The sequence below is a fragment of the Oncorhynchus tshawytscha genome, linkage group LG01 (assembly GCF_018296145.1).
Source record: "Oncorhynchus tshawytscha isolate Ot180627B linkage group LG01, Otsh_v2.0, whole genome shotgun sequence".
Taxonomy (NCBI): domain Eukaryota; kingdom Metazoa; phylum Chordata; class Actinopteri; order Salmoniformes; family Salmonidae; genus Oncorhynchus; species Oncorhynchus tshawytscha.
Window position 1 is genome coordinate 51,387,011 of NC_056429.1, and position 12,899 is coordinate 51,399,909.

The 12,899-nt window shown below is 42.1% G+C and overlaps 1 protein-coding gene across 4 annotated transcripts in view; it reads right to left on the reverse strand.

The window, feature by feature from the left end:
- The window catches only part of LOC112252882 (regulator of microtubule dynamics protein 2), a 53,392-nt gene extending 40,974 nt beyond the window's left edge, over nt 1-12,418 (reverse strand). For 2 of the 4 annotated variants that reach the window (XM_042322958.1, XM_042322938.1), the window contains exons 1-2: nt 11,033-12,418; nt 9,464-9,942 (exon numbers count right to left, since the gene is read on the reverse strand). In XM_042322958.1, coding sequence (XP_042178892.1) covers nt 9,464-9,933 — 470 coding nt within the window. In that variant the 5' untranslated portion in view covers nt 9,934-9,942; nt 11,033-12,418. Of the gene's footprint in view, nt 1-9,463; nt 9,943-10,594; nt 10,646-11,032 lie in introns of all 4 variants that reach the window. The other 2 variants (XM_042322944.1, XM_042322949.1) reach the window with 2 other exon arrangements.
- Nucleotides 12,419-12,899: the final 481 nt, after the last annotated feature.

The following is a 12,899-nucleotide window of genomic DNA, read 5'->3' on the forward strand; positions in this document are numbered from 1 at the left end:
CAGATGTAGCTGCTCTGTCCTGTTGATGCACGGAAAACTCAGCCATCTCTATACTACCCATTTCGTCATTCAGCCATGACTCCGTGAAACAAAAGATATTACAGTCTCGTTGGTAGGATAGTCTCAACCGTAGATCATTCAGTTTGTTTTCCAGTGATTGCATGTTGGCAGATAGAAGTGATGGTGGTGGTGATTCACTCACTTGCCTACGACTCCTCACAAGGCACCCCAACCTCAGTATTTTCTTCACTGACTAGTGTTAATTCAGTATTGTTGTAATTGTCATTATTACAAACACACAGTGGGAAGAACAAGTATTTGATAACCTGCAAAATCAGCAGTGTTTCCTACTTACAAAGCATGTAGAGGTCTGTCATTTTTATCATAGGTACACTTCAACTGTGAGAGACGGAATCTAAAACAAAAATCCAGAAAATCACATTGTATGATTTAAGTAATTAATTTGCATTTTATTGCATGACATAAGTATTTGATACATCAGAAAAGCAGAACTTAATATTTGGTACAGAAACCTTTGTTTGCAATTACAGAGATCATACGTTTCCTGTAGTTCTTGACCAGGTTTGCACACACACTGCAGCAGGGATTTTGGCCCACTCCTCCATACAGACCTTCTCCAGATCCTTCAGGTTTCAGGGATGTCGCTGGGCAATACGGACTTTCAGCTCCCTCCAAAGATTTTCTATTGGGTTCAGGTCTGGAGACTGGCTAGGCCCCTCCAGGACCTTGAGATGCTTCTTACGGGGCCACTCAGTTGCCCTGGCTGTGTGTTTCGGGTCGTTGCCATGCTGGAAGACCCAGCCACGACCCATCTTCAATGCTCTTACTGAGGGAAGGAGGTTGTTGGCCAAGATCTTGCGAAACGTGGCCCCATCCATCCTCTCCTCAATACAGTGCAGTCATCCTGTCCCCTTTGCAGAAAAGCATCCCCAAAGAATGATGTTTCCACCTCCATGCTTCACGGTTGGGATGGTGTTCTTGGGGTTGTACTCATCCTTCTTCTTCCTCCAAACACGGCGAGTGGAGTTTAGACCAAAAAGCTCTATTTTTGTCTCATCAGCCCACATGACCTTCTCCCATTCCTCCTCTGGATCATCCAGATGGTCATTGGCAAACTTCAGACGGGCCTGGACATGCGCTGGATTGAGCAGGGGGACCTTGCGTGCGCTGCAGGATTTTAATCCATGACGGCGTAGTGTGTTACTAATGGTTCTCTTTGAGACAGTGGTCCCAGCTCTCTTCAGGTCATTGACCAGGTCCTGCCGTGTAATTCTGGGCTGATCCCTCACCTTCCTCATGATCATTGATGCCCCACGAGGTGAGATATTGCATGGAGCCCCAGACCGAGGGTGACTGACCGTCATCTTGAACTTCTTCCATTTTCTAATAATTGCGCCAACAGTTGTTGCCTTCTCGCCAAGCTGCTTGCCTATTGTCCTGTAGCCCATCCCAGCCTTGTGCAGGTCTACAATTTGATCCCTGATGTCCTTACACAGCTCTCTGGTCTTGGCCATTGTGGAGAGGTTGGAGTCTGTTTGATTGAGTGTGTGGACAGGTGTCCTTTATACAGGTAACGAGTTCAAACAGGTGCAGTTAATAGAGGTAATGAGTGGAGAACAGGCGGGCTTCTTAAAGAAAAACTAACAGGTCTGTGAGAGCCGGAATTCTTACTGGTTGGTAGGTGATCAAATACTTATGTCATGCAATAAAATGCAAATTAATTACTTAAAAATCATACAATGTGATTTTCTGGATTTTTGTTTTAGAGTCCGTCTCTCACAGTTGAAGTGTACCTTTGATAAAAATGACATTCCTCTACATGCTTTGTAAGTAGGAAAACCTGCAAAATCGGCAGTGTATCAAATACTTGTTCTCCCCACTGTATATATAAAAATCGGCATTGGCTTTTTTTGGTCCTCCAATAATCGTATCGGTGTCGAAAAATCATAACTCGGTCGACCACTAATGTCAATGCTTCCCGGAGACGGTTTCTGACAGTTTGTGCAGAAATGTTTCAGTTGTGCAAACCCACAATTTCATCAGCTGTCCAGGTGGCTGATCTCAGACGATCCCGCAGGTGAAGAAGCCGAATGTTGAGGTCCTTGGCTGGCACGGTTACATGTGGTCTGTGGTTGTGAGGCACATTGGACGTACTGCAAAATTCTCTAAAACAACATTGGTAGGTATGGTAGTGAAATAAACATCAAATTTTTGGCAACAACTCTGGTGGTCATTCCTGCAGTCAGCATGCCAATTGCATGCTCCCTCAAAATTTCCGACATCTGTGGCATGGTGTTGTGACAAAACTGCACATTTTAGAGTGTCCTTTCATTGTTCCCAGCACAAGGTGCACCTGTGTAATAATCATGCTGTTTAATATGCCACACCTGTCAGGTGGATAGATTATCTTGGCAAAGGAGAAATGCTCATTAACAGAGACAAACTAATTTGTGCACAAAATTAGAGAAATAATATGTGTGTAAATGTCCTGGGAACTTTTGGCCTTCGGCAATTCTAGTGATAAAAGAGAATTATAAAAAGATGTGAATACTTCTATGCAAATGTTGTTGATCAGTACAATAAAATAAGTCCCAACAGGAACGAAAACAGCTTGTTTTTCATCTGTAGCTCCATGAAAATCAGCCAAAACCAGCCCAATAACTCAATGCAATAACTTTATTGCAAATAGGCCTAGGCGACATCTTGATTTACCCAGTTTATCAATAGATTAGAAATGTATCATTCAAATAAATGATTATCATGTTATGTAGTTAGATGTTTTTATTTTGTTGTTGACCAAAGTCAAATTGATTGTATGATTCTATAACTGACTAATTAATAAATACATTTAAAAAAAACTGAAATATAATGATATTTCAAAAGTACTCAAAAGATACTCAAATGATACTCAAAAGACCTGTCTGGATCAAGTGCCATTCTGTGACTTTGGCTAATACACCTTTTTATGCCATGGTCTCAATGTGGTATCGGAGTCAAAATTCTGGTATCATGACAACACTAGTTTGCTTCTCCAACAGGGACGAGGATAAACTCCATTGATTACAAAAGGTAACAGAAATTACCCAATATGACTCGGTCTTCATCATGTGATATAGTATATGATCTATTTTTTGTATTACACTACCATTCTATTAGCTTTAAAGTAGACCATCTGATTATTATTTTGGTTCCTATCACACCAAACTATATCACTCAAGTATGGACCGGTTCCACCAGTCTGAACCATACACCCTGTAGTAAATGATGGCCTGAATAACAGTGCCTAGGCCCTCAAAGTCTAAACGAGGAAGTGCGAGGCACAGCCACAGACAGACTGAACTAAGACACCAAAACAACAATGATTAACTACCCAGAGTACTCTGGCTGGCTGCTGGCCTGCTTGTTATGTTGTTACAGCAAGAATTGCTCCAGGCGACTGCTGCCAGAGCTCTGCCAGGAGATAAATCTGGAGCTAACCTAATGATTCATGATGAGCTAATGATTCAGTTTGATTAAGCAGTATTTGACAGCCTTTTTAAGCTGACCGGATCTGCTCACTCACTGCTAATATGTGCTGGCTTCTTGCTCCCACCACAACCCCAGCCTCCACCTGTTAGGTTCTGTGTTCCTGTCGGGAGATGGCTGGCTGCAAGTAGGACCTTCAACAAGTACTCGTCTCTATTGTGTAAGTATTTCACCTAAATACAGAGAAATTAATGTTTGTTCAAATTAATGTTTCAAAACTCATTATTTCTCCCCAGTAGGATTCAATAGCGGGTCAGGACCAAAAAGAGTGTGATCCGCCCTTGATAGCCCACCTTCTCTCTAACAAGGGTAAAACACCTGGTTTCCTGAGCAATCTTAAAATTATTAGTACATGTAACAGCTTATAAAATCAGTGCATTTGATCCGCCTATGTGCCGGCTCCAGTAGCGCAAGACTCCCTCTTACGCGCAAGTGAAGTGAGTTTCGGAAAAACTTAAAAGTACGCCTCCTAGAAATAGTTCACATACAAACTAGAGGTCGACCGATTATGATTTTTCACCGCCAATACCGATTATTGGAGGACCAACAAAAGCCTATACCGATTAATCGGCTGATTTATATTATATTTATAATAATGACAATTACAACAATACTGAATGAACACTAACTTTATACAATACATAAATAATAATCCGATGGTCTACTTTAAAGCTAATAGAATGGAAGTGTAATACAAAAATAGATCATATGATGAAGACTGAGTCATATTGGGTCATTTTAGTCTCAAATAAATAATGAAAGAATTGTTTCAATAATGCAAAAACAAAGTGTTGGAGAAGTAAGTAAAAGTGTAATATGTGCCATGTAAAAAAGCTAACGTTCCTTGCTCAGAACATGAGAACATATGAAAGCTGGTTGTTCCTTTTAACATGAGTCTTCAATATTCCCAGGTAAGAAGTTTTAGGTTGTAGTTATTATAGGAATTATGACTGTTTTTCTCTAAACCATTTGTATTTCATATACCTTTGACTATTGGATGTTCTTACAGGCACTATAGCAGTGGTTCTTAACCTTGTTAGAGTTACTGAACCCCACCAGTTTCATATTCGCATTCACCGAACCCTTCTTAATTGGAAAAATAAAATATGATTTTTTCAAATTCAAAACATAGGTATATATTTTACCGGTGCACAAAATGAACCGTGCATCAACATCACTGTGTTCAAAGAACAAAATCATCAAAACATGATTTTCACAGAAAAACAAAATAATGACTATTTACTGCAAATCAGTGTGACTTCTGCTGTTGCCTTTCAGAGACCAGTTGAGAAATGCGCGGCTTCACCTTGGCAAGTGCCACTCTCATGTCATTTTCGCAACAAAGTCTGTTCCTTTTCTTCGTTTTTATGTCCAGCATCCTCAAAGAATTGCTCGCAAAGATATGTTGTAGCAAACGGTATGAAAATCTCCAGAGCTTTCTTAGCAATAACTGGGTACGTTACCATTTGTTGACACCAAAACGTTGTTGTTCTGAAGAGTTGCTGTTGAATCTGGCTCTGCTGAATTTCAATGATTTCACCGAGGTATTCATCATTGACATCTGTTGTCTCAACACTAAACGTGAACGGCTGTCTCACCCATGCTGGATATGACTCTCTTGTAGGGAAGTATACTTCGAGAGACTTTGCAAGCTCATCTAAGTGCGTGGCAATTGCTTGCTTCAGTTCCACGGGTACAGAAATGTCTCCGATTCCAGATACATCTTCAATCTTACTTACACAGTCTTCCAGCAGGGGAAAGTTTGCGATGTTATCGTCCTCTGTTCGTCGTTTCCAATAACGGTAGCTTTTTTTGAAAAGCCTTCAGGTTTTCCTCCGCTTCAATGATGTTGACTCCACCGCCCTGCATCTTTTGATTGAGATGATTGAGAGCTGCGAAGATATCAGCCATGTACGCTAAAATGAGAATGAACTCAGAATTTTTGAAGCAATCTGCATGGCAATGTTGGTGCTCTTGCAAAAACAGGGCTAATTCCACACGCACGGCAAAAACACGATTCAGCACCTGTCCCCGGGATAACCACCGAACGTTAGAATGGTACAGAAGTACCTCGAATTCAGAGCCCATTTCTTTACACAGCTCACTGAAGATGCGGTGCCTCAGAGCACTAGTTCTCACATAGTTCACGCATTCCACTACAATTTTTTATACTTCTGCCAGTTTGAGGCAAGGTTTTTGTTGCCAACGCATGCCTGTGCAGAATACAATGCGTAACAATCATGTGTGGTGCATCCGCTTTCACTAGCGCACCAAAATCAGACTTTCTTCCCAGCATGACTGAAGCTCCGTCCGAACAAACTGCAGAAACCATATCCCACGAAAGATTGTTGTTTTTGAAGAAGTCATCCACAAGTTTATTCACATCGACTGCCTTAGGTTGTTGTTGTAAGAGGCTTACAAAATGTAAAAAAATCTTTATCACGTCGTCTTTCACATAGCGCACGAATACAGCAAGCTGGCTTAGATTGGAAACGTCTGTGGTCTTGTCGAGTTGAAGGCTGAATTTTGCCGGGCTTGAAATCAGATCTGCAACTACTTGAGCCAAGATGTCTTTGCGCATGTCCTCTATTCTGTCGCTGATGGTGTCATTTGAACGAGGAATTTGGGATAAATTAACTTCAGACTCTTTTCCCAGCATGATATTCGCCATCTTCAACACAGCTGGTTTTATGAGTGTTTCACCAATGGTGTGTGGTTTGCCCTGCTTTGCGATCAGGTAAGCAACTTCGCACGATGCTGTGAGGATCTGTTTGTTGACGGGTACAAAGCCGAGAACAGGCAGAGTAGCCTTTTCATCGAATCTGGCTCTCTTCACCTTGAATTCAGCGAGCGTTGTGTTCTTGTATTTTCCATCTCCATGCAGTTTAAGGAAGTGTTCTCTTAGTTTTGCTGGTGCTAGACTAGAATTGCTCAACTTGGCATTGCAAATCATGCAGTTAGGACGCTGACTCCCATCACGTTCCGTTATACATGTGAATCCATATTGTACATATTCGTCCGACCACTTTCTTTTTTTGCTCGACATAGTAAGTATGAAGGGATTAAAATATTAAGAAAGAAATCACAAGACGTACCATCACGACAGTCACAAGTTGACTACTGAGCGCACCAAATTCCCTGCAGCACAGATAGGCCAAGCGATGTAGCGTGATCACCTGCAGCCAATGATGGCCAAGCAGGGCGGATGTGTGTCTTGACCTCCGCCGAACCCCTGAGACTGACTCACCGAACCCAGGTTAAGAACCACTGCACTATAGTATTGCCAGTGTAACAGTATAGCTTCCGTCCCTCTCCTCGCCCCTACCTGGGTTCGAACCAGGGACACAGACAACAGCCACCCTTAAAGCATCGTTACCATTGCTCCACAAAAGCCGCGGCCCTTGTATAGCAAGGGGAACTACTTCAAAGCGAGTGACGTCACCAATTGAAAACGCTATTAGCGCGCACCCCGCTAACAAGCTAGCCATTTCACATCGGTTACACCAGCCTAATCTCGGGAGTTGATAGGCTTGAAGTCATAAACAGCGCAATGCTTGAAGCACAGCGAAGAGCTACTGGCAAATGCAGGAAAGTGCTGTTTGAATGAATGCTTACGAGCCTGCTGCTGCCTACCACCGCTCAGTCAGACTGCTCTATCAAATCATAGACTTAATTATAACATAATAACACACAGAAATACGAGCCTTAGGTCATTAATATGGTCAAATCCGGAAACTATCATTTCGAAAACAAAACGTTTATTCTTTCAGTGAAATACGGAACCTTTCAGTATTTTAACTAACAGGTGGCATCCCTAAGTCTAAATATTGCTGTTACATTGCACAACCTTTCAATGTTATTCCATAATTACGTATAATTCTGGCAAATTAATTACGGTCTTGTTAGGAAGAAATGGTCTTCACACAGTTCGCAACGAGCCAGGCGGCCCAAACTGCTGCATATACCGACTCTGCTTGCACGGAACGCAAGAGAAGTGACACAATTTTCCTAGTTAAAAGAAATTAATGTTCGCAGGCAATATTAACCAAATATGCAGGTTTAAAAATATATACTTGTGTATTGTTTTTAAGAACGGCATTGATGTTCATGGTTAGGTACCCATTGGTGCAACGACAGTGCTTTTTTCACGAATGCTGTTTTCGCAAATGCGCTTGTTAAAATCACCCGTTTGGCGAAGTAGACTGTGATTCGATGAGAAATTAACAGGCACCGCATCGATTATATGCAACGCAGGACAAGCTAGATACACTAGTAATATCATCAACCATGTGTAGTCAACTAGTGATTGTTAAGATTTAATGTTTTTTTATAAGATATGTTTAATGCTAGCTAGCAACTTACTTTGGCTCCTTGCTGCACTCGTAACAGGTAGTCAGCCTGCCACGCAGTCTCCTCGTGGAGTGCAATGTAACCGCCCACAATCGGTGTCCAAACATGCCGATTGTTATAAAAACTTGAAATCGGCCCTAATTAAATCGGCCATTCCAACTAATCGGTCGACCTGTAATAGAAACCTTGTATGTCTGAACTCAATCAAATAGTCTTCGCAAAAATAACAGTCGCTGTGGCAGAACGTTTATTTTGATTGACGATTTCCTGCGTTTATCAAAAGTCCCATCAGTAGCCTTATTTCAGATGTGTCCATGTGCTCATTAGGCTTATTAGGGAAATCGTTCTTGCAAAGCATGTACATGTTTTAAATTAAACGTGCTCACTGATCAAGTACAGGTGGGATAGTTAAGGTGGTGCAGCTGGCAGAGGAAACCAGCATTTGAGTATAAAATGCATGGTGGATGCTTTGATAGAGGAGATGATATAGCCTACTGAAATCATATATTAATATCAGTGAATATTAGTGTATTGTTGTAGGAAATGTAAAAGGAGCTTGAGCCATTGAACATAAAACAGTACTGAGTCATTAACCGAAATGTCTGTTGTTTTTCATTTTTTAAACAACTAATTGACCGACGTCGGTTCAATTATTTGAATTCCATTTCATTTCATTCAGTTTTTTTAGATATATATATTTTTTTTTAGATAGAAAGCAGTTGCTTCGTGAGCCTGAAAACACATGATCTAAGTGATTGATAGGTGGTATTCAGCAGTCATAAAAGTATGCCTTATTTCCTCAAATTGTGATTTTTGTCAGACATCATGGGCAGCAGCTCTTTTTTTTTTTTTTTTTTTTACCCCTTTTTCCTCCCCAATATCCAATTTGTAGTAACAGTCTTGCCTCGTCGCTGCAACTCCCGTACAGACTCGGGAGAGGTGAAGGTCGGGAGCCGTGCATCCTCCGAAACACAACTCAACCAAGCCGCACTGCTTCTTGACACAATGCCCACTTAACCCGGAAGCCAGTCGTGCCAATGTGACAGAGGAAACACCATACACCATTGCACTGCGCCCGGCCCGCCACAGGAGTCACTAGTGCCGGCGAAACCCTCCACTAACCCGGACGACGCTGGGCAATTGTGCGCCGCCCCCGGTCGTGGCTGGCTGCAATAGAGCCTGGACTCGAACCTATAATCTCTAGTGGTACAGCTAGCACTGCGATGCAGTGTCTTAGACCACTGCGCCACTCGGGAGGCCTTAGGCAGCAGCTCTATAGAGATGAGATGATGACTTGGAATTAAATAAAATCAAATAAAACAAATATTTTATTAAAGTACTGTGAATAAATTATGATTATTCAATCAAACCCAATATCCGTGATATAATCGAGCCGAAACGATCTCAAAGCACTAATCGCTCAGCACTAGCATAGAAATAAAGGCATGTAAAATACTATGAACAGTGCCCTGTTTTTTTTAATGAAATCATACTGATGGGTGGATTTTCCCCCTGTATCTGAACCAAACATGTGAATATCCCAGGGAGAGCGAGAGATGGGACTCACCCTCCTTCACTCTCAGCCTCCTCCTCAGAGCTTTGGCTTCCAGCTCTGGCCACTCCCCCTGCAACCCTCCTCCTACGTGTGGGTGTAGTTCGGTTTGGTGGGCCTGCACTTACGCGAGCCACAGCCCCCTCAGCCCGGCCGCTGCGTCCTCTCAGCTCATCCCTGACGTGATCCAGCAGCTTTGGGATGGCACTCTTTAGGGCCCGCACCTCATCCTTCAGCTCTGACACACACTGGATCAGCTCTGCGAGACGATCTAGAACCTCAGCCTGACCCGGCATTTCCCTGACCACCATACTGGCTCCAGTCACCCGCTGGTCATTACTGCTGAGGTACAGCTTACTGTGCACACCATGTCCACTCGTTGGCACGGCCCTCCTACTGTTGTACAACACCACAGTGCCCAGGCTGAGGCCAGCCCCTCCAGCCAACACACCCAGGACCAGAGCCTTGTTGTCTGACAGGGCCATCCTGCCGGCCTGGAGAGAAAGGGGAGAAATGAGAAAGACACATGAATAATTAATTTGTTTTGTTGTGCAGGAACAACTTCTGATTTTAAGAATCCTTTAGGCTACTTGAATATTCGGCAGAGAAATTAGGTTAACATACATATCAGCAAAGGTCCAAGATCTGGGTACAGCAGACTTGACTGAGCAAGGAGCTGAGTTAGCCAGCCCTCAGCTCTTGTAGTCTTTTACCTGTGATGTATATGCCTAACCCAATCCTCACCTCCATTATAACCTAATTCCATTCTACTAGTCTGTATCCAAATTGATGATTTGATAGCTTCTGTCAGACGAGCAGGTATAATCTCTCTGTGCCTCTAAAATAATACCATTTAGGATATTTGTCTAAGCTCTTAACTGTTTCTACTAACACTGGGGTGAGACCTACGGATAAATTGCCCTAAAGCCAATTAAGGTCACTGTTAAATCAACAGACAGGTCATTGTTCAGGGCAGTATTGTAATTGGACTGGTCAGCTAGCTGTCAAAATGTGGAGTGCCTCACTTGAAAGGTCAAGCAAGCTAGTTTGAGATATAAAAATGTAGCTACTGTAACTAGTAAGACACGAAACTTCTGCAACCCAGCAACCATACAATGACAGCAAAGATGAGTTTGAGAAAGTCACCTTCTTAGCTGGCTAGTAGCTAGCTGTCAAGCTACAGCTGGCAACGACCTCCTGGGGAGAAATAAGTCACTCTCCTGTAATGTCCTCGCATTCACCTCAATGTTAGACTTGCTAGCTATGTTTGCGCAAAGGGTTAACGTTAACAGGATTAGCTCGCTAGCTAATAGTCAAGCTAGTTTATCTAGTCAATTCGCGAGCCAGAATAATGTTAAAGAAAAAGGCATGCCATGGCATGGACAAAGTCACCTAGCTTGCCAACTAACGTTAGTGCCAGACATGGGTGTTAACTATGTGGTGTGTGCTAGCTATAAGCACACAGATAAAATTGCTAACTAAACATAAAAATCAGTTACTTTCAGTAACCTATTAAATAATATAAATCAAACAATTCTATATATTTTTATCTCCAAAAAGTTTGAAATTGTGTCTGTCAGTGACCTTAATGCAGAGAAGCGATTAGTCTTTCTTCTATATCTCCGGTTTGAGAAGTTCTTCTTCTTCTTGTGGGTTTTATGGCAGACTACACCCAAAAAGGTGTATTGCCGCCACCAACTGGACGGTTTGAAACCCCCCCAAAATACAATTAAATAATAAATCCATAAGTAATAGTGAAACTTAATCCACCCTAATATAATTGTACAAAAAAAAAAAACTCCCACTTTTTCCTTCTTTCAATTGAACATTTGTCCCTTCTCAGGCTCTAAGACCTGAGAAGGTGGTACGGCTTGCACCAATATTCCATCTAAATCTTTCGCTGAGAAGTCTTTCAGCCCCAGGAACCGCTCTGAGGTGCATTCACAATGAATTTGATCTTCCTGGACCTTCTCTCCACCTTGGCAGTGCCATTAATTACCATAGCAATAAAGGCCAAAAAGTCCACCTTCTTAACCTTTAAAATGTCAGGATCCTGCTGGTGAAAGGCAACCCCTGCAGCCTGCAGTGCAGGCCTATCCACCACCATGGACTCTTCTGGTGCACCATTCAAACCTTCAACCCTTTTCACAGCTGCTGCATATGAAATGCTCAGCACAGCCCTGAATTAAGCCACCTCATTCTCGTTCACAATTGTGGAGAATTCAAAAGACGTGGCTTCATGGTTCCCACCACAATTGCAACATGTCCCATAGTCATTACTTTTATAACACATATGTTTTTTCCACAACTTGGACATCTCGGCTTCTCTCATCTGCAAACACTTGATACATGACCAAAAGCTTCACAGTGATCAAACTGCATTGGTCTTGGGATAAATGCTCTGACTGTAGTTATACCCTAACTGCACTTGAGTAGGGAGAGACTCCATTTTTAAAACAAACATAGACTCCTCACTTTTTCACCAATCACCACACGATTCATCCGACGTGCTTCAAATCACCCCAGGAATATTTTTAATCTCTTCAAAATCGACCACAAGAGCCAAATATAACCCCCTTGAGGGGTGCCCTGTTCCAAAGAGACACACACTACACTTCAAACATATCAAATCGGTTCAGACACAACGCACGTTCCTTCTGATCCGCGGAATCACAAAAAATATAAACAGGGCCACCTCTCGTGATCCTCACAGGCTTCACTTTACCCAGCACTCTCTCCACCAGTTTGGATAACAAATGGTTTCTTCAAGATTGGTATCCTGCTCAGTTGCTCATTCATTAACAAACTGTACTCCTACTAGATATGATGGGTTTTCTCATCACTGTACACTACTTTACTCCATTTTCTATTCTTTTGGACAATACTCCAATTCTCCTTGATTCTACCGCCATTGTGTTCAGAATCCACTTCATTGTCCGCTTCCGCCATCTTTCCAACATCACGCTTCCTATCTTTAGAAAAGTTCTTCTTCTTCGTATTTGTTGGTATTATGGCGGTCGGCAAACAAATGTTATAGGTGAATGCTGCCACCTACAGTATTGGCTGTGTATTATCAGCCTACAATTTTGTAGTATGAATTCATTACACTTTGTGAAAAATTGCCCTATCAATTAACCCTGTGTAACATGTCTTGCATTTCATGTTGTATAATTACAGCAAATCTGAATAGTTCACATGCCTGATATTACTGTACATTGCTTTTGTTGTTGTAAGTGCCCTTTTTTAATGTCACTCACTTCCTTCTCCCTGTGTACTGTATCCATGTGGAAGAGGTAGGTTACTGAAAAATGTCCCATGAAAATATGTTAAGATTTATGAACTTTTTGCATTTAGGAACTTTTAATCTGTTGATTTGTGAATGCTGTACATGCCCGCTAAGCTACAGTAGATGTTGTCATTGCGTCATGTCCCCTGTTGTTATTTTGTACTT